The sequence below is a fragment of the Ahaetulla prasina genome, chromosome 2 (assembly GCF_028640845.1).
Source record: "Ahaetulla prasina isolate Xishuangbanna chromosome 2, ASM2864084v1, whole genome shotgun sequence".
NCBI lineage: Eukaryota > Metazoa > Chordata > Lepidosauria > Squamata > Colubridae > Ahaetulla > Ahaetulla prasina.
In genome coordinates, this window is record NC_080540.1 from 21777589 (window position 1) to 21800183 (window position 22595).

Below are 22595 nucleotides of genomic sequence, written 5' to 3' on the forward strand. Positions count from 1 at the left end.
TGACTGTCTAGTCTCTTGTGCAGTACCAGTGGTTTTGCGTCATGACCCCTCCCACACAATCCTTAGCCTTCCCAAAAATACACAAAATGCAACTCGGTTTAGCCTCGTTGCTAAGAAAGTGCCTATCAGATTACTCCCCACCCCGCTCCTGTATTTGCTGCCAGCGGAAGGCTAGATGCTTTCAGCCTTTTCCTGCTGCTTCGTGCTCCTACATCATCAACATCATCATCATCAAGCTTTTCCCATTGAGAAACTCTTTTGATGCTATAAGCACCAATAGGATTTCTCCTTGCCTAGGAAGGAGACAAGTGGGCAATATCATTGCTTCAATGGTGGGTTTCAAAATTTATTACTACCAGCTCTGTGCATGTGGCTTGGTGGGTGTGGCATGGCTTGGTGGGCGTGGCTTGGTGGGCGTGGCAGGGGAAGAATACTGTAAAATTTCCATTCCCTCTCCAATCCAGGGGAAGGATACTGCAAAATCCCCATTTCCTCCCGATCAGCTGGGACTTGGGAAGCAGAGAATAGATGGGGGCGGGGCCAGTCAGAATTTTTACTACTGGTTCTCCAAACTACTCAAAATTTCCGCTGATGGTTCTCCAAAACTGGTCAGAACCTGCTGAAACCCACCTCTGCATTGCTTGCAAGTAAGAATATGCAAAGCATTATTTCTGTCAAAACCAGCAGGGCATGCAAGGCATTGTTGGATGGCCATCCCTTGTTTAGATGACCAGAACAATCAGTGCCAAGAAGAACCCCTGGGGAGAATGGAAGATAACTTAGCCACTGAGGAACATGGGCATTGGCACATCAGGACAATCATTGTTCTGCTAAGCAAAGGCAGAACTAAGATTCCAAGGACTGGGAGGTTTTGTGGCAGTATCTTTGCTGTAAAATATGCATAGATCTTGACTAAAAGAGTTGGCTTTCCCTGACTGGTATATACTTTTGTATTGCAAGGGTAACACAAAAGCAAATTACATTCTACTGTTTCTGATATTTTTTAAACCTTGCTTTGTTGCACCACCTGGTTATTGAAAAAATAAATATTCCCATTTATTTGCAGGATTATGTAGATGCCCCCTTAAGTATCCCAATCTCCCTTACCAAGCCTTTGAACATCGATTGGAGTGAATATCAGGTAAGAAGGAAAAAGGGGGGCGTCTTTATGAAACTGGCTTTCTTGGAGCCACAAATTGTAGGGCTGTTTCTTGTGTTGGGGTTTGCGGTGACTTCTGCCTTGCAGTCATTTGATACAGGATTTGTCATACATGAAAGTATTGGAGGGGCTGCCTGGATTAATGCTTGAATCACAGTGTCCAAAATTTGAGCCCCTCTAGATAGCAACATGGGTGGCATATAAGTTTAATAAACAAATAAAATCTACGAGTTCATATTTTATCCTCTGCTTCTTAGTTTTTCCAGACAGCTTTGTAAAGCCTTACCCATTAGTTTTGCTATACCTTTCTTGTTCTCTCTGAATCGGAGAACAATTTATTTGGGGAGTTCTTCAGGAGTTTCTTAGTCGAGAAGCTTAGTCTGAACACGTTCCTTTATAGAATTTCCACATTCTTTCCAGTTATTTGTTATGCTAAACAGTATATTGGGCAAAAAGAGTGATTTGTTAAATTTGCAAGTGAATCCACATAAGGTTCTTGGTGGATCTCAGCAACCAGTTCAGCAGTGGTCAGCAGAATGCTTATATCTAAAGAGTTTCCTTCTCTCACTGCTGGTCCATAAACTTCAGGGGCCTCCCGATCTTATAACTCCTGTATGAGAAACAGCAGGTAGCAGTTGTAGCCAGGAGAGCTTTTGCATAGATTGCATCTTACGTGTCGGTTGTGCCCTTTCCTAGATCATGGAGGTCTTGCTCTTGGTCACTCCTGCTTTGGTCAGCTCTCACATGGATTATTGCAATGGTGGGCTACATGCAGCTGCCTTTGAAGACTATGTGGAATCTGCAGTTGGTCCAGAATATGATGGCGTGGGTAGTTAATGGGCAAACCTTGGTATGCCCATGCTATGTCTTTGCTTCATGAGCTGCACTGGCTGCCTGCGGGCTTTCATGTGTAATTCTGGGTGCTGATTGATTGATTGAGAAAATATGTATGGTTGCCCACTTACTCTCAGTTACTCTGGACAGTTTACAAAAGATTGCCACCTATGAAGCCCTTAATTACATGGGGTTATGTTATTTGTAAGGCTGTCTTTGACTCATTGTTTCAGCCTGACCCATTAGTTCCAGCACAATAGGCAGGTGTCAGGTCCCATCTATGAACCAGTGTGATCTGCTGTGATCTAGGAAATGAACCTTCTGTTTTGTGACACCTGTCCTTTGGAACAATATACACACACCCCCTTTTTCCGGATTCTTTTTACCCCAACTCTGCTGGCATTTCATGAATCCTTGAAAACCTAGATGTTTCCTTAGGGATAGGGCCTGTAGATTGGATGAGGCCATTGTTGCATCTTTCATTGTCCTATTTGGGCTTTGAGATTTGAGTTTATTATTCTCCTGTGCTGCTGTATTATTTGTTGTCATTGTTGTGTGTTCTTAATCTTGTTCTGTTAGTTTTTAAATCAGGTGTTTGCCACCCAGAATTGCAATTGCAAGATGAGTGGCTGTATAAATTGATATACATAAGGCAGTGTCACAAAGGAAATTATTATCTTCATTGTATCTCCTGTACCTGTTAATCAGTGGTATATGTCAAATGTACATATATGCTTTTCTTAAATGAGGGTGGCAATTTATTATTGCAGCTGCATCTTGCGTTTTTAGAAATATATCCACAAGTAGCTTATAAGGTTTTATTTACAAAAAATATTGATCATTAAAACACATCAAAAATTTCATCTGTGATACAAAATACTAGAAAAGTATAAACAGGCTTGTGGACAGTTCATTTTGGTTCCTGCCTGGATTGAGGAGAAAACATAGCCTGTAAAATAAAAAATACACTTAGGGAAAAATAGGCATACCTAGTTTGGGAAGAATAGGAAAGAATTGCTTGTCTAGCTAAGAGATGAAGAATGAAGAATAAGATAATCAAGCAACGAATCACCGAACACCTAGAAGCAAACAAAGTAATAACCAAAAGCCAACATGGGTTTGTCAAAAACAGATCATGCCAGACTAATCTTATCGCATTCTTTGACAAAATGACAAAATTAGTAGACCAGAGAAATGCTGTCGATATAATTTACTTGGACTTCAGTAAAGCATTTGATAAAGTAGACCATAACCTACTACTAAAGTAGAAAAATGTGGGTTAGACAGCACCACCACCAGATGGATTCGTAACTGGCTGACCAACCGCACTCAACGTGTAGTCCTCAACGGAACTACATCCACATGGAGGGAAGTATGCAGTGGAGTACCCTAAGGCTCTGTTTTAGGCCCAGTACTCTTCAACATCTTCATCAATGACTTGGACGAGGGGATAGATGGGGAACTCATCAAATTTGCAGATGACACCAAGCTGGCAGGAATAGCCAACACTCCAGAAGATAGGCTCAAGTTACAGAAAGATCTTGACAGACTTGAACATTGGGCGCTATCTAACAAAATGAAATTCAACAGTGAAAAAAGTAAGGTTCTACATTTAGGCCAAAAACACAAAATGCACCAGTACCGTATATGTGGTACCTTGCTCAATAGTAGTACCTGTGAGAGGGATCTTGGAGTCCTAGTGGATAACCATTTAGATATGAGCCAGCAGTGTGCAGCAGCTGTTAAAAAAGCCAACACAGTTCTGGGCTGCATAAACAGAGGGATAGAATCAAGATCACGTGAAGTATTAGTACCACTTTATAATGCCTTGGTAAGGCCACACTTGGAATATTGCATCCAGTTTTGGTCGCCACGATGTAAAAAAGATGTTGAGACTCTAGAAAGAGTGCAGAGAAGAGCAACAAAGATGATTAGGGGACTGGAGGATAAAACATATGAAGAACGGTTGCAGGAACTGGGTATGTCTAGTTTAACAAAAAGAAGGACTAGGGGAGACATGATAGCTGTGTTCCAATATCTCAGGGGCTGCCACAAAGAAGAGGAAGTCGGGCTGTTCTCCAAAGCACCTGAGGGTAGAACAAGAAGCAATGGGTGGAAACTGATCAAAGAAAGAAGCAACTTAGAATTAAGGAGAAATTTCCTGACAGTTAGAATAATTAATAAGTGGAACGACTTGCCTTCAGAAGTTGTGAATGCTCCAACACTGGAAATTTTTAAGAAAATGTTGGATAACCATCTGACTGAGATGGTGTAGGGTTTCCTGCCTGGGCAGGGGGTTGGACTAGAAGGCCTCCAAGGTCCCTTCCAACTCTGTTGTTATGTTATGTTATGTTAATGTGATAATTCCATGAGTTGCTTAATTACAGTTCCTAAAGTGATAAGTAAATATAGGTAGTCCTTGACTTTATGACCACAATGAGGTCATAAGTCAAGATGCCATATGACCGGAAGTTATTTTATGACCATTTTTGTGGTAATTATTAAGAGAACACTGCGGCCATTAGGTGAATCCACAGTTGTTAAGTGAATGCAACAGTCATAAGCATGAATCCATTCAAGTTGGTCTTTTTTGCCAGAAACCAGCAAAAAAAAATCATTGAGAATCAAAGCATGTGACCACAGAATGCCGTGACTAGTAATAAAGGTGACCGATGGCCAAGCACCCAAAGTGCGGTCATGTGACTGAGAGGCAACCGTTTATGATGACCAGGGGTTCTTTACAGGCTGTTGTAAATCTGAACAGTCATTAAGTGACCAGCTGTAGGTCGAGGACTACCTGTATAGTGAGGATTGCAGAGATGTATAAGTTAATCGATATCTGGAAGGAGAGCAGTTTCCCCATCCTTTATCTTCACCCTGGAAATGGGACACAAAATTTTAGACCAGGTCATACTTTTGCGTTTTCTGTACTATATTCAGAAAGGCTTGCTCAGTGTTGAAGCTGTAATGGTAAGTCATGGCTTAAATAGAAGAATCTATTCTTGCAAATTCATATGTTTTTTTTCCTAGCCATCTGTGAGATGTCTAGTGAGATTAAGCAGAACTCTGAGAGGAATTCTAATTCCTCTCAAAGTTCTGCTTAATCTCACTTTCTGTGCATTTCAACTAAAATAACAAGACTTTTCATTCTCTCTAATTCGTGGAACTTCTCATTCTACATTTTCTCTTACGATTTTCAGGCCGCCATCCAAAAATGAGGTATTTTTACCATCCTTCTTTGCCATCTCCCTAAACACATACAGCTTTACAGCTAGAGCTCTCCAAGTGATGCAAGCTTTATTTTTATCCTAGTTCCTTCCTATTGTCACTGTGTCAAAATGCTAACTTGGCTTGAAAAGTGAGATAATCGTGCTTATAGATAATTTCCAGACTTTGTGGGAAGTGTGTAGAGATGAAAAGAAAAACCAATCTTACTAGGGAAAGCTTTCCCTTAAAACTTATATAATTTGTCACTTGAGTAAATGATGTTCAGTGCCTGTTGGGTCCAATTCTAAAGACAGTAGCAGTTGGGCTGCAGCAGCAGATGCTGCATTATTGATTTGTTTTACCATATGAAATGTATCTTTCTCATGTTCTGAAAATTACAGTAGGAATCTACTGCAGTGTCAGTGCAGGAAAGTGGTAACCAAAAAGAGGGGGAAGTGGTAAGTAGCTAGATTTTTAGCACTTAAAGTTGTCTTTCTGATGAAGCAGCAATCTTGTGCTGTGCAAAATCGGTGGATTTTCACGTTCTGCTGTCCCAAAGGAGCTTTTTCAAGAGGCAATTGGACTTTCTGGTTTTTCTTTGAAGAAGTTTCACTTCTCATCCAAGAAACTTCTTCAGCTTTTTCACGTGTTCCCCGTTGTGGCCAATTTCTACATGAAAGAGGTAGAAACCAAAGCCCAAGACCCCATCACGTGAATTCCATCCACACTGATATAGGGATATGGACGGTACTTGGGTCAAGATCAAAATACAGGAATTGGAAGCATTCACCAAACATATCAACAGAGCTGAAGAAGCTTTCTTGGATGAGAAGCGAAACGTCTTCAAAGAAAAACCAGAAAGTCCTGTTGCCTCTTGAAAAAAAGTACCTTTGGGACAACCATGACCTGGATGACTGAATCTCCATCGACATTCATGTTCTGTTGTTAAAGAGACAGTAGTTAGATTAACATGTTTTTCTAAAAGTTATTTTACCGCTTAACAACAGCTGCCTTTTCTCTGAAATCACTTAACTGGCTTCATTTAAGGATCTGTTGACTTAACATTGCCCTTATGGAATACTCCTTATGGAATATTCTCCCCCTCAGAAGTGAGGCTAGTTTGCTCTCTGTTGATTTTCCAGAAGTCTCTCAGAACCTGGCTATGTCAGTAGGCCTTGGGGTCCCAAGGAACTGTTGAGACCTTGAGGTGGCTCCATTATTGCTGTTAACATCTGTTCTCTCTTAATAATGTCTGTTTTTATGCATTTACTATTTATGACTTATTGTACACTGCCCAGAGTCACTTTTTGTGAGATGAGTAGCTGCATAAATTTGATGTATAAGTTAATTAATTGTTGGGTCCTTGGGTGATGTCTGAGCTTGGTTGTTTTCTTGCTCACAGAGAGCAAACTCCGCTCCCTTCTATCACTGATGAGGTTACCTAGTTGGGTAATGAAACATCTACAAGCTAACACAGTGATTCCCAAAGTGTGAGCCGCGGCTCCCCAGGGAGCCGCGCTATCGTCATGGGGGCGCCGCGGAATATCTGCGCCCGCTGGGTCTGGCGCTGATGCGCCATTTCTGGGGCGTCTGGTGCGCATGCGCAGTTGCAGGTCGGATTTCCGGGGGAGCCGCGGGCGAAAAAGATTGGGAACCTCTGAGCTAACAACCAAGCTCAAAAAACACTAAGGACCTCATAGTTCAGCCCTGAGGTACAAATAGTCTCTTCAATTGATAAATTAATTAATTAGTTAAATGAACGAATAAATAAATAAAATGTCTTTGCTGATACAGTTTCTCAAAATCACCTGCCCATTTTTGAAAAGGAGGGTAGGAAGATGTGGAACTTAAAATCAGTGCCTTTGGTGGCAACATTTAGTCAGTTGTGTTTTCTGATCAAGTTGTCCTTGAGTTACGACCACAATTGAGCCCAGAATTTACCTGTTGTCTAGTGAAACATTTATTAAGTGAGTTTGCCCCATTTTACGGCTTTTCTTGCCCCAGGAAGTGAATCATTTCTTTTGTTAAGTTAGTAACGTGGTCGTTAAGTGAATCCGGCTTCCCCCATTGGTTTTACTTGTCAGAAGGTCGCAAGAGCTGATCACGTGACCCCCCAGGACACTGCAACCATCATAAATATGAGGTAGTTGCCAAGCATCTGAATTTTGATCACGTGACCATGAGGATGCTGCAATAGTCGTAAGTGTGAAAAACTGGTCATAAGTCATTTTTTTCAGTGCCATTGTAACTTTGAACAGTCACTAAATGAACTGTTGTAAGTCAAGGACTACTTGTATTTTTAAAATTACTTAAGCTATAACGCCCAACATCTGTAGGATGCTCTCTATCGTAGCTCTGAGAATGCTGAGATGACAAAGCCAATAATTGCCTTTAACATTATTATTTTTTTATTTGAATTTATATCCCGCCCTTCTCCGAAGACTCAGGGCGGCTTACAATGTGTTAAGCAATAGTCTTCATCCATTTGTATCTTATATACAAAGTCAGCTTTACTGCCCCCAACAATCTGGGTCCTCATTTTACCTATCTTATAAAGGAGGCATTATGCTGATGCCCTGCAGTTTCATCTCTATTCTGCTAAGCATATAGCTTACCATTGTGTGGAGGTTTTTTTATTCATCCTTGCCAGTAAGAATGTTGTGATAACATGTCAGTCATTTTCTTTCAATTCCTCAGCAGCCAGGTGGTGCTAACACAGTTGTAGGAAGAGGAGTGGGGGGTGGAGAGAGTTAATCTGCCTGTGATGGATTTGTTCTGAAAACCAACAAATAGGTGGGGTTGGGGCTAAATTGGGATGAAATATTCTTTACTTAAATGTATAGATATTTCACTTGAATTGTAGAAGCAAAGACATGATAGAATTAGATGGGAAGTAAAAGGCCAGAAGCAAACTTGGGTTTAATCCAGAGCATTCTCGGAGAGATGTCTGCATCCCAATCCTGATCATGCCCTTAAAAAAAAACAAAAAAAAACTCCTAGAATTCTAGTCAGTGTCGAGCAATTGCCAGACTTCACATTTCCTACCTTGTAGTGTCCTTTGAGGGCAATTTGGTGAATTTGAAATAGCTATCATAAAAGTAGAAGCTTTGCCTAATGCTGGCCATCATTGGCATCCTTGAGTCTCCAAAGACTATGATATCGTGCTCTGGAAAGAGATCCTAAAACAGCATTTGGTGTGTCTAAAAAGGCCAATTCGAGAGTGGCAATCCCTTCCACACTGAGGGCAGATACATTCTGTCCCCTGCCCAGCCCGCAGATTTCGCTGGTTCCAGGACTGCCTCTTTGCCTCCCGGCGTGCCGAACAAGTGTCTCTTTGAATTGGAGAAGGCCATGCTGCGTCTTTAGCCTCCAAGCTGAACGATCGGAGGTCAAGGTTTCCCAGTTGTTAATGTCCATTCCTTTAGGTCCCTCTTGCAGATATCCTTATATCGCAGCTATGGTCTCCCTCTGAGGTGCTTTCCCTGCACTAGTTCTCCATACAGGAGATCTTTTGGTCAGAGTAATGCTGGCCAGAGTACTACTAACTGACAGAATCGTGAGGGGAGAACAGCGAGGTACAAAGACCCCAACAAAAATGGAAGCCGGCCCTGAAAAAGAGCATTGATGCCACATGAAAATAAGTAGCCCAAGTTATTTCAGGACTGGGGATTCCATTGGAATAAAGGTTTTCTCTAGAATGGCTTTTGCAGTCAGTTCTGGGACAGGATACTCGAAACCATCCAGTGTTGTTGAACTACAATTCCCAGCAGCCTTGGTCACTATGATTAATGATACGGAAAGATACAGGTAATTCTCGACTTACGATCACAATTGAGCCCAGAATTTATGTGGCTAAGTGAGTTTGGCCCCATTTTACGACTTTTCTTGCCACTGTTGTTAAGTGAATCACGGTGATGTGTGTGTAAAGGAAGATTGTTTTTTCTTAGTCATTTCTTTATTTAAATCTGTTAGAGCCACCCAATTCCAGTGGACTCTAGGCGGTGTATACAACCAAACAATCCATTAAAACAGGGGTCCCTAACCTTTTGAACCCCAGGGACTACTAAATTCATAATTTTTAATCCTGCAGACCACTAATATGATCTGTCGAATGACTGGCTGGATGCGTATGGCTAGTTGGTCATGTGACTGGGTGGGCATAGTCAGTTCAATGTCTCTCATGTCGAGGGCCACCTTACTGTCCTCTACTTGGCCAAGACACTTCCAATTTTATGCGGGAGAAAACCCGAATAACCAAAGACCTATATGTGTGTGTGTGTGTGTGTGTGTGTGTGTAGGTCTTTGGTTATTCCAAAGACCTACATACAAACACCCGTGAAAACCTCAGAAAACATGTATATGTATATGTATGTATATATATATGTAGGTTTTTGTGTCAGGCCTGGAAACCATACTAGGCCTTAGGGTTCCAGACGCTGCCACATTTTTCCCCTGAGGGGAAGAAGGAGGGTTGAGGGGTATGGTAACATTCTTCAAGCGGTCAAGGTCGGATGGTGTTCACATCTGCAGGAGGAGTGGCGAGAAGATATTCGAATGAACTGGGAGAACGTGGGACCATGTGACCAGCAAAGGGGTTAGGGGGGTGGGACTCTTGGGGTTTGTATAACTGGGAAAAGAATCCGGAAGTTCAGTTTGGAATTTCACTCATCGTGTGCCAGTTTCCTCATGCTAGTAAAGAACTCTGAAAGACAATGGCTTCTGAGTTTTTTTATGCAGAAGAGGTTTTTCTGGAACCTTGACACTTTGGTTATTTGGGTTTTCTCCCATGTAAAATTGGAAGTGTCTTGGCGATGTTTCGATGAAGTCTCATTCGTCATCTTCAGGCTGATGTTTTCAGCTTCGTGCTTCTAGGAGCAATGTGTGATCACAGCTGTTTCTTCCTTTTAACTGCTGGTGGGGGTTTGAACTGATTGGTTGGGAGCTTGACTTGTTCTGATTGGGTGGAGGTGTGTTCTGATTGGTTGGGGGCTTGGCTGTGCTCTGACTGGATGGTGGGGTTGACTGTGCTCTGATTGGATGGGGGTGTGTTCTGTTTGGGTGGGGGCTTGGTTGTGCTCAGGTTAGTCTGAATTGCAGGGGGATTTGAGTTGGTGAGCTGCATTGCTGTTGTTTGGCTTCGCGTTCGTGGTCGTGCCACATCTCCATGGTGGGTGCCAGTCTGCCAGTTCAAACCCCCACCAGCAGTTAAAAGGAAGAAACAGCTGCGATCACACATTGCTCCTAGAAGCACGAAGCTGAAAACAGCAGCCTGAAGATGATGAATGAGACTTCGTCGAAACGTTGCCAAGACACTTCCAATTTTACACAGGAGAAAACCCGAATAACCAAAGACCTACATACAAACACCCGCGAAAACCTCAGAAAAACACACACACACACACACATACATATATATATATATATTTCTTTATTCTTTATTGGCCAAGTTGATTGGACACAGAAGGAATTTGTCTTGGTGCATATGCTCTCAGAGTACATAAAAGAAAAGATACATTCGTAAAGAATCATAAGGTACAACACTTAATGATAGTCATAGGGAAACAGTCAATATAAATCTTAAGGATACCAGCACAAGGTCACAGTCATACAGTCATAAGTGGGAGGAGATGGGTGATAGGAACAATGAGATGACTAATAGTAGTGCAGACTTGGTTACTAGTTTGACATATATGCTGCCTGCAGACCTGACGATCTCTTCTTGCTATCTCCAACTTTGTGGCACTAGAATTGTGAGTGGGTTGTAGCAGGGAAAGGGTGAGGACTTGGGGTCATTCCAAAATAAAGCCATTGTGTAATATCCCTTTGGTTGTGGCACGTGTAAAAGAAGCTGTTCCTGGTGCAAAGAGGAAAAACTCATCCTTTTGTCTTCTTTTACCGAGCCCCCTTTTTTACCAGCATGTGTGTCCTATTTTTGCCGTGTAGCTCCCCCATTTTGGGGGTTTTGCTGAAGTGGGTCAGGACCCAGCAGGGATATTCACAGACTCTAATCAATCTTTCAGAAAGTGCTTTGTTATTGAGCCGTGGAGTGATTTTCTCAGCTTTAGGAGTCTTGCATGTGCTCTATAATTCTCTGGGACCTAATTCTCCTGAACAATTGAGTAATATCCTCAGATACATAAATGCTGCTCCCTTCTCCTTTCCTCCATTTTTTCCGCAGTTATGGAGGGGGGGGGTGTCTTCGTTTTTGGAAGATTCTGTGCTTCTACCACCATTACTCCTCGCTCTAAATAACCCAGACCCGATAAATTGCAATTCAGATATTCTCTTTAGAATAAAGAGCTATAGCGCCGAATGAAACTGGAGCGAAGAGATTTGAATTTGGGTCCTGCTGAGATATAAAAGAATTTCCTTGGTATTTTGACAACTGTTAATATAACAAGTGTCTGTTATATATTTCAACCTATCCTCCATTATCTCAAAAGTAATTTTAGGAATTATATTTATTTGCTGTATTTATGTAACTGTCCATCTCACAGATGTGACTCTGGGTGGCATATTGTACAATAAAAAATAACCATAAAGAAACAGATATGAAAACATTCCATAACAAAAACACCCGTATTGTTAAACGTGACGAAAAGACAGTGTAGTGTATCCCACTGCAACAATTTTCCAGATCCTTGAAATCCCCAAGTCTGTTGACACAGCCATGTTTTGAGGTACTTCGGTACTCATCGTTAATTGGTTCTGAGAGAGATGAGTACCAAAAACAATGAGTTGCCAAAGACATTTTTCCCATAAGGAATAATATAGTGAGTCACAAGGCAGCCGATACGGACAAGTTCTAGCTTGTGTGTTGAGTAGCAAACAAATGATGAGTAATGGGACAAAATTTTTGTGTCAAAATGTATTGAGTACCACATTCAATGAATTTCAAAGCAGTTGAGTACCAAGGTACTGTACTTCCGGAAGGATGGGGCCAGTCTTACCTCAGAAGGAATGATGTTCCCTCTGAAGTAAGGGTGTGCACCACAACAGAAAAAGCCCAAATCTTGGGTCCCACTAGCTGTAGTTCCCTATCAGACAGGACAGACAACACTCTCTTCTAGTGGACCTGCAATATATTCACTTTTGCTTTTGTTCATTCGTTTATTTGTTTATTACTCCACCTTCATTATTTTTACAAATGATTTGTGGCATTGAACTTATCCAACACACCGTCCTCCTCCTATTTTCCTCACAACAACAATCCTGTGAGGCTGCAAGGGAGAGACTGGCTCAAAAACATTCAGTTGGCTATATTGGGAAATGAATGACAGGAGAAGCACCATGCACAAGTGACAGGTATTTAAGCTGCAAACATGACAGACATATTCAAGATCAGGGCTGTCAAACTTGCGGCCTATGGGCCAGATGCATTACACGCTGGCCACGCCCACGCCCGGTTTAGTGAAGGGGGGGAGTCACGATACGTCACGTGATGACACTGTGACGACGCGAGTTTGACATCCCTGGTCTAGATGATCTTAAATAAGGAAAAGAGTAGGCCAGAACCTCCTACAGAGAATGGGATTGATGAAAAAGGGGTATAGGAAAGACTAGGAAGACATGAAGGTCATTTATGGGCAGCAGATCCTTCCCAAATCTATTTCAGTTTCTAAGATTTCAGTCAAAGTGGACTTTCTTTATGCTAAGGAGTATTGTTTGAAATGTTTTCAAAAAGCAGAACCGATGCCTTTTGAACTTCAACCCTTGTGGATAATTAAGCCCACACAGCTCCTTCTATATTTTATCAGGAAGCAGCTCTTCTCTCGTAATTTGCATTAGGACCTCATAAGTGGGCAGTCCTTATTGATTACGGATGTAGTTTTTGGCAGATCTCTTCTGGATACTTACAAAGAGAAAGGATGCCCTTAAAATCTAGAAGCACAGGAGCAAGAAAGCCAGCGTAGTTTTGTGGTAAAGGAGTTGGACTCGAAGTCCTCCCTTGAAGACTTTGGGCTAGTCACTCTCTCTCAGACCAATCTACCTCTCAGGGATGCTGTTGAGAAAAATAGGCCTTGCAATTAGATAGGAACACATGCCAAGTGAAAAGATTAAACATCACTAAATACTGGTACCTCTGAAAAGGAAAAGATAGAATCGGTGAAAGTTGGTCTTGGGAATTTGATTTTGTGGAAGTTGAGATGTTGCTACCGAAGCCAAGATATACAAAGAAACAAATTAGGTTAGCAGGTGATGGGTTTAGATTAAATGTGTTTGAAACCAAATCGTGAACAGGGTTGGACGTGTCTCCCAATGGACTCCTATTGCTTCATGTTTTCTGTTTTCTTTCTCCCCTCCCCACCCAGAACTGGGACCTTGTACAGCAGACACAGAACTACCTGAAGCTTCTGATCTCCATTATCAATAGTGACGGTGAGGTGTTGTTTATTTTTCTTCTGGTTAATTCGTGATTTGGGGGATTTTCGTAACTAACTTGTAATTTTTAGTGATCGTTAAAAAAAATCAAGGAGATATAATTAGGCAAAAATTGGGAAACCAACCATGAAGCCAGTAGATTTAATTTAATAGAGGGTTTCTTTGCCACATGATTTGACCAGTGTATTATTCCTTATTCACTTCCATGTGGGAAGAATACACAAAAATACCACTTCCTAATACCTTGATAAGGCCACACTTGGAATACTGCATTCAGTTTTGGTCGCCGTGATGTAAAAAAGATGTTGAGACTCTAGAAAGAGTGCAGAGCACAGCAACGAAGATGATTAGGGGACTGGAGGCTAAAACATATGAAGAACGGTTGCAGGAACTCAGTATGCCTAGTTTAATGAAAAGAAGGACTAGGGGAGACATGATAGCAGTGTTCCAATATCTCAGGGGCTGTCACAAAGAAGAAGGAGTCAAGCTATTCTCCAAGGCACCTGAGGATAGGACAAGAAGCAATGGGTGGAAACTAGTCAAGGAGAGAAGCAACTTAGTTCTAAGGAGAAATTTCCTGACAGTTAGAACAATTGATCAGTGGAACAATTTGACTCTAGAAGTTGTGAATGCTCCAACACTGGAAGTTTATAAGAAGAAATTGGACAGCCATTTGTCTGAAGTGGTGTAGTGTTTCCTGCCTGAGCAGAGGGTTGGACTAGAAGACCTTCAAGGTCCCTTCTATTCTATTCTATTCTATGCTATGCTATGCTATGCTATGCTATGCTTTGCTATGCCACGCCACGCCACTCTATGCTACTCTGCTTAAATGAACCCCTCTTTGCTCACTTTTATACAATAGATGCTGCAGCTAGCCTTCCTCCTGGGTGATTTCTGATATCCCCTTTATCTGTTGTCCTCCAGCCTGCTGTAGCTCTTACCTCCTCTGTCTGGCAGGGTGTGGAGAAGGCTCTGTCTTCTGCAGCTGGCCTAGCATATGCTACGTTATCCCCTGGAGACCGCTGGAGGCCCAGGGACAGCGGGAGGCTTTTCATCCGAATGCCATACAAGTAACTCAGCTTTTTCCCTCCACTGTTGTTTTCCCTTCCTGCCGGCTTTGCACAGATGATGGTGGGCTCCTGGTTCATTGTATATCCGGATGGGACAGGACGCCGCTTTTCATCTCTCTCCTGCGTCTCTCCCTGTGGGCTGTGAGTACCAATAAGCACATTCCTGTATCTGTAGCTAGTATGGGTGGTGTAGCCACGATTTGGCAGGATGGTGGTGGTGGTGGTGGTGGTGATGAAAATGGAGGTTTATTTAACCTATAATATGATTAGTGAGTTCAAGGCCCCTACGGTTTTGTGGGGTGCCTTTTAAAAGTGCCTGACTCTGCTGGAAGAAAACATGGGGTTGTTCTATAAAAGATAGGGGCTTTAGGGTAACTTGGGGGTTAATTTGGGAACTCAAGAGTTCAGATTCTACCCCTGACCATTACAATGTCTCTGAAGAGAAGTTGCTATTTTATCAGTGAACCAATTGGGCACACATACATGAAATTTGCATGGATCTTTTCCATTTGCATAATTCAACTTTTGTGTGGTGGAAGGAAAAAAAACCCCCTAAAGAAGACTGAAATGTTGAGTCAAGAGGCCATCCTGAGGAAAAGGATGTAGGAAAAGAGCTTCTTAATGCTACCACTTTGAATCTGTAACAAACTTCCAGCTTCTTTTTGGAATAAGGCATTAAGCTCAGGAAATCCCAGGGTCGAGACTGTATGCTGCTGTGCAGTTTCTTGCAGAATGCACAGCACAAGAAAGAATATTGTAGAAGGGAGAATATTGTAGAAGGCTTCTTAAAGGGGATTTGTTTGTCTGTCCTGCTGCACAAAGCTCCTAAGTCATTTTGGTGTTTGGTTGTGTACAAAGGAGGGAAGCGCAGAGCAGGGAATCGTTATAATGTTTACTGTATTCTCAGTCTTTTTTTCTTTAGGATGGCCTGATCCACACATCCCTGGAACCTGCAGAGATTCTTTACCTGACAGTGGCTTACGATTGGTTCCTCTTTGGGTAGGCATGCTGGGGTTAGGCGGTCATGGTGGTGGGAAGAACATAGGCATTGATAAGCCTGATTTAACTTGCTTTCTCCATTCCTCTTGATTAATCCTTTTCAAAACCTCTGTCTCGGGTGAGGGGGGGTTTCTGCATCTGTCCTGTGGTCCTTTGGAGTGGGAACTTGACTCGCAGTCCTTAGGGTTGATCTAGACCCCTACCTAAATTCTAGACATCCTGGTTAGTCTGCGTAGATGTGATGGACCTGTCTTCATAGCCGTTTGGAACGTGCTTGGTCAATACAAAACTCTCTTCTTCCTCCTACAGGCACATGTTAGTGGATCGGCTCAGCAAAGGAGAGGAAGTAAGTGTCTCCAGAAATTGTGCCATGTAACGGCAGTGTCCATGTCATGCTAAAGATGCTTTTTAAGCATTTCCCAGTCAGCAAAATAGAGAGAAGCTCAAATATATATATATATACATTTCATCTGAATTAGAACTGGGCATGTCTAGTGTAGTGAAAAGAAAGACTAGGGGTGACATGATAGCATGTTCCAATATCTAAGAAGCTGCCACAGAGAAGAGGGGATTCCAAAGCAGCCAAAGACTGGCTAAGAAGTAACAGATGGAAATTTATCAAAGGAGAGATGCAACCTAAAACTAAAGAGGAATTTCCTGTCAGTGAGAACAATTAATCAGTGGAACAGCTTGCCTTCAAAAGGTATGGCTGCTCCAACATTGAAGGTTTTTAAGAGATTGGAGAGCAATTTATCTGAAATGATTTAGGGTCTCTTGCTTGAGCAGACGGTTGGACTTGAAGACCTCCAAGGTCCCTTCCAACTTTGTTATTCTGAATATGAATCTACACCTGAGGTTAACAAGAGTACACAATATCTAGATTCTGGATTGAGAAAACGGAATCTAACTAAGAACTTCATTAGATCTTACCAAAAATCCACCATTGTGGCCAGCTAGACACCTTTAGGAAGTTCCCAAGCAGATCTCGGCAGCAATAGTTCTGCTCTCATTCAGGGAAGATTTAGACATCCACCTGTTAAAAATATTTTGCTTTGGGTTCCTGAACTGAGCAAACAGTTGGCCTAAAGAGCCATTTTGAACTCTGGGCTTTGATGCACCCATCATGTTATGATCTCCAGCAAGCAATATCTCATGTTTATATCATGCTTATGAACTTCCCAAACCAGATTTTTAGCCCCCACACACCCTGCCTTTCCCCTTGCATGTGATTATATCTCAGCTTATTAAACAGGGCACACACAGAGTGTCTGTGTGATTTCATGCCGCAGCCAGGCTTGTGGTCCCTTCTGGTTCAGTCTTGCAAGTGGGATTAGGGGAGAGAGAAAAATAAACTGCCTCTGGCACAAGTCTCACTGTAGACTTGGCTTGCCCATCTGTGCCCTCTCTAATTTTACCTTCTGCTACAGTCACGCTGGTTAGTTGTGGTTTTTTTTTAATGAGACATTTAACACTTTTCTCCCCATCCCGTCCTTTGCTGTGATTAATACTGAGATAACACAAGATTGAGCAAGTGGATCTTCTAAAGCAGCCTCTGACTTTGTGACCTCCAGATACATTTAGAATACGGCCCTCATAAGTATCAGTTAGGGTGCCCCAAGGTCGTGATGACGAACTTATGGGATGCGTGCCACAGGTGGCACACCAGTGGGCACACGAGCTCAGCTCTGTCACGCATGTGCGCGCCAGCCAGCTGATTTTCAGGCCTTCTGGGCCCACCGGAAGTCAGGAAACATGCTGTTTCTGGCCTCTGGAGGGCCTCCGGGGGTGTGGGGGGAAGACCCATTTTTCACTCTCCCCAGGCTCCAGAGCCTTTCTAGGAGCCTGGGGAGGGTGAAAACAGCCTCCCCCGAGATGGTCCGGAGGCCAGAAACAGCCCACTTCCCAACTGGGGAAAGTGAAAAACGGGCCTACCAGGCCCACCATGCTATCACGTGCCAAAAGTGGGGGGGGGATACGTGGGGCAGGGCACATAGAATTATGGATGTGGGCATGTGCGTGTGCGACCCCCCTGATCTCCCCCCTGCTTTTGGCACGTGATGGCAAAAAAGTTAGCCATCACTGCCCCAAGGGATTCATAGTTTAATTTAGAAGGGCACCAAGTTGAGGAAAGTGGTTTAAAAGTGCTCCAAATTGGAAAAATTGTGAAATCCTGGAAGAATTATACAGTGTTTCCCCAAAAATAAGACCCTGTCTTATATTTTTTTGAACCTCGAAACAAGCGCTTGCCCTTATTTTTGGGGATGTCTTATTATTTTGGGGGGGGGGTGGAGCAAGACGGGGCTCCTCTTGCTGTCTTACCTGATTTCCAGCTCTGTCTCTCTAACCTTAATCAGAGGAAATGGCGGGGACCGGCTGCACATGCGTATTTTTGGGGTGGGTTTCTTTTTGGGAGGGGCTTATTTTAGCACATTAGGCACCAATTGGGCTTATTATCAGGGGATGTCTTATTTTAGGGGGAAAAGGGTATTTGTATAAATCTATGTGGTTTTGGTTTTGGTTTTTTGAATTTTTTAAAATTTTTCTTAACAAAGATATCAGTCAGGTACATAATTAAACCCAATTCAATTTTTCACCCCCTCAAAATATAATCTATCCAATATATTTCCCTACGTTTTTCATAGGTCAGAACTTGGCCGCCCACTATCAGCATGACTTCCAAGGAATCCAGTGGATACCCTGAGCCAATGTAATGTTTAGCCATAGGGATTTGGGGATTATTTAATCATGGGTTTTCTTAACACACCTTGCCTGATCCTCATAACTTTTAGCCAATGATTTGGGAACTCATAAAAGTTAGAGAATTGGAAACAGCAATTTCTGCCCATCCATCAAATGGCAGTCTGCTATCTTCTTAAATAATCTTCTTAAATAATCAGTTCCACTGTTGATCCCTCTTGCATGCAGTACTGAGGGCAGGGCAGTGGAAGACAAAGATCCTGAAGCCACTTTCATTGGGTTTGGTGGGAGTGGCTGCCAGACCCCAGGATCAGTGCTTTGCCAAACTGAAGGAAGCCCTTGTTTGATTACAGGTAGTCCTTGACTTAACAATAGTTTGTTTAGTGACCATTCATAGTTAGAAAGGCACTGAAAAAAGTCACTTACAATCGGTTTTCACACTTATGATCGTTGTAGCCTCCCCATGGTCACGTGATCAAAATCCAGATGCTTGGCAACTGGCATATATTTATGACGGTTGCGGTGTCTTGGGGTCATGCGATCCCCTTTTGTGCCCCTCTGACAAACAAAATCAACGGGGAAGCCAGATTCACTTAATGACAGTATTACTAACTTAACAACTGCAATGATTCACTTATTAAAACTGTGGCAGGAAAGGTTATAAAATGGGAGAAACCTCAACATCTGCCTCGCTTAGCAACAGAAATGTTGGGCTCAACTGTGGTCCTAAGTTCGAGGATTACCTGCATGTGGCAATTGACCTCTCTTTTATTCCTCTTATTTTTCCTCTAGATTTTCTTTTTCTGCTTCGATTTTCTGAAGCACATAACCTCCGAGGAGTTTTCTGCCGCTAAGCAGCTGAGGTAAGTGCAACTGCCACCCTCAGAGGTAGGCAAGAAGGACTGAGAATATTATTATTGCGCACGTTTCCTTTCTGCTGGAAAATAGAAACCCTGGTGTCCTGGCCCAGTTCATTTTAATTGATTTTGCAGTCAGTAACCTGCACAAATGGGGTCAAAACATTTGGTCTAGAGCTATTTCTAGAAGCCCTACATTGGGGTGGGGTGGGGTGGGATGGAGAGCATGACTTGAATTCAGTTAATCTGTTGGCTGAGTTTAGCATAGCAATCCCTTTTCAGTGACACCGCCTGCAGTTCAGGGGTGGGTTCTACTTACCTTTAACCAGTTTGCAACGGGACCACTCACTCGCACACGCTTCTGTGCATGCGCAAATCACCCTTGATGACGTCGGGGCGGGTGGGAAGAGCCTCCCGCTGGTTTTGCTACCGGTTCTATGGAACCGGACCGAACCGGGAGCAACCCATCATTCTGCAGTTAGGCATTCTGATCCACTCTGATGGATCACACCAAGGGCCTATTTAATTCAGGATTCCAACTTTCAGATAGCTCACAAGCAAGATACCCTCTCGCTTCCAGAACCCAGTTGCGGCCCTTGACCCCTGAGGTTCCATTTTGAGCCGGTATGGGTTTTATGCTATTGGCCTACAATGCAAGAGGAGACACACATTTTTAGACTATTCATGCCGTAATCCCCAGCTAGCACAGTCATGGCTTGGAGACTTTGGGAGTTATAGTTGAAGGTGTTTCAAAATAATAGGTTGCGTGTTCCAGTTTGGTCTTTTTTTTTTCTTTTTTCTTTTTTTTTATTCAAAAAGTTTTACAGAAATTTTTTTCCCCTCCCCCCTCCCTTCACAACCCCCCTCCCCCCCCCCCCGACTTCCCGGAGCGAGCACAAGGTATAGTTAAAAATAAAACAAACATATGCTAAAAAATTTTCGTCCCAACTTAATTATACCCCTACAATCATCAATTCCTAACTTCCCCCGAAAACAATCAAAAATAATACATCATAATCAGCTCCAGTTTGGTCTTGTGGTTAAGCACCAGACTAGAAACCAGGAGACTGTGAGTTCTAGTCCCACCTTAGGCAGCTGGGTGATTTTGGGCCACTCATTCTCTTTCAGTCCAACTTCACCTCCCAGGGTTGTTGCAGGGAAAATAGGAGGGAGGAAGAATTATTAGTATATCCGCTGCTTTTAAGTTATTTATAAAAATACTAAAGGCAGGATTTTTTTTAAAAAAAAATCTAAAAATAACGTTAGCAGTTTCAGGAGATGAATTGGACTTCGTTTGGGATGAAAGTTCTCTCATTGTGTAATGGTATGTAAGAATGGCCTTGGGAGGTGAGAAAGTGCAGCAGCCAGCAAGGTGATTATATAAAAGGCAGCTTGGCTAGGATTGTGGGGATGGCAAAAGTCTCAGAAAGGACCGGCTTAGTTTCTTAGGCTGTAAAGGTGATGAAGGAGAGAGGTACTTTCCGACTTGCAAGATTCTGTTTCTGTAACCTAACATAAAGTAAGAATTAGTTCATCTGGGTGTGTTTCCTCTCTGGATTACCTCTCAAGATTGAAAACCATCATGCCAATCTCAAAAATATATTTCTCCCCTATCTCCTTTAATGCCCAAGAAACTAGGGTGGGTCCTTAGACTTTTGCCATCCCCACATTCCTCTGTGGGCCAATCTGCTTTTTATACTTCAGTTCCTCTGGCTGTGGCACTCTCTCCCCCCTCCCCCCCCCATCTTCCAAGGTCATCCACACACACATATTACACATTGACTAATAAGTTATCAAATCATACTAGGAAACAAATAAAAACAAACATATGCTAAAAAATTTTCGTCCCAACTTAATTATACCCCTACAATCATCAATTCCTAACTTCCCCCGAAAACAATCAAAAATAATACATCATAATCAGCTCCAGTTTGGTCTTGTGGTTAAGCACCAGACTAGAAACCAGGAGACTGTGAGTTCTAGTCCCACCTTAGGCAGCTGGGTGATTTTGGGCCACTCATTCTCTTTCAGTCCAACTTCACCTCCCAGGGTTGTTGCAGGGAAAATAGGAGGGAGGAAGAATTATTAGTATATCCGCTGCTTTTAAGTTATTTATAAAAATACTAAAGGCAGGATTTATTTAAAAAAAAAAATCTAAAAATAGCGTTAGCAGTTTCAGGAGATGAATTGGACTTCGTTTGGGATGAAAGTTCTCTCATTGTGTAATGGTATGTAAGAATGGCCTTGGGAGGTGAGAAAGTGCAGCAGCCAGCAAGGTGGTTATATAAAAGGCAGCTTGGCTAGGATTGTGGGGATGGCAAAAGTCTCAGAAAGGACCGGCTTAGTTTCTTAGGCTGTAAAGGTGATGAAGGAGAGAGGTACTTTCCGACTTGCAAGATTCTGTTTCTGTAACCTAACATAAAGTAAGAATTAGTTCATCTGGGTGTGTTTCCTCTCTGGATTACCTCTCAAGATTGAAAACCATCATGCCAATCTCAAAAATATATTTCTCCCCTATCTCCTTTAATGCCCAAGAAACTAGGGTGGGTCCTTAGACTTTTGCCATCCCCACATTCCTCTGTGGGCCAATCTGCTTTTTATACTTCAGTTCCTCTGGCTGTGGCACTCTCCCCCCCCCTCCCCCCCCTTCCAAGGTCATCCACACACACATATTACACATTGACTAATAAGTTATCAAATCATACTAGGAAACAAATAAAAACAATATAAATTGAAAGATACAAGCAACATTTTTCCTCATTTCTTCTAATTACTGTTTATGTCTTGTGTAAACAAGCCATTACGAACTCTAGTTGACTGAATTATGGAGGCTGAAGCCAAATACCCCGATTCACTGGCTATTATTTTGGGAGATCTAAACAAGGCAAACTTAAGGAAAGAGCTACCAAAGTATTTTCAGCATGTCAATTGTCCCACTAGAGGCAAGAATACTTTAGACCATTGCTACACAATACTTAAAGATGCTTATCGGTCTTTACCATGAGCAGCTGTAGGACACTCTGATCACTCCCCCCCCCAGTCTTCCAAGGTCATCCACATACATACACATATTACAGTTTGACTCTGGCCTCTTTAAAATTTGAAAAACTGGGAAAGAACCCATAATTTATATGCTCGCTCTCTCTTCACTTCTTTTGGTGCTTATTGACTTAGCCAAATCATTTTTCGTCATCTTGTGCTTAATCAAAATAGGAAGTAAATCATTGCTTCAATCTGCAATAGATTAAGTTAAAGTGGAGGGTTAGGTAGTTTGTGGTTCAGTGTCTTGTGGAAATCTAGTCTTGTTTTAATGCATTGGGCAAACTGGCCCATCCTATTAAACCATAACATGGTTGCTTGCTTGTTTGTTAGGATAGAACACAGAAACCA

At 42.4% G+C, this 22595-nt stretch overlaps 1 protein-coding gene across 5 annotated transcripts in view; it reads left to right on the forward strand.

Moving 5' to 3' along the window:
• MTMR14 (myotubularin related protein 14) overlaps positions 1-22595 on the forward strand; it is a 111699-nt gene that overhangs the window by 30429 nt on the left and 58675 nt on the right. For all 5 annotated transcript variants that reach the window (XM_058167609.1, XM_058167611.1, XM_058167610.1 and 2 more), the window contains exons 9-14: positions 1067-1141; positions 13513-13579; positions 14708-14793; positions 15575-15651; positions 15961-15997; positions 19141-19211. In XM_058167609.1, coding sequence (XP_058023592.1) covers positions 1067-1141; positions 13513-13579; positions 14708-14793; positions 15575-15651; positions 15961-15997; positions 19141-19211 — 413 coding nt within the window. The remainder of the gene's footprint in view (positions 1-1066; positions 1142-13512; positions 13580-14707; positions 14794-15574; positions 15652-15960; positions 15998-19140; positions 19212-22595) is intronic.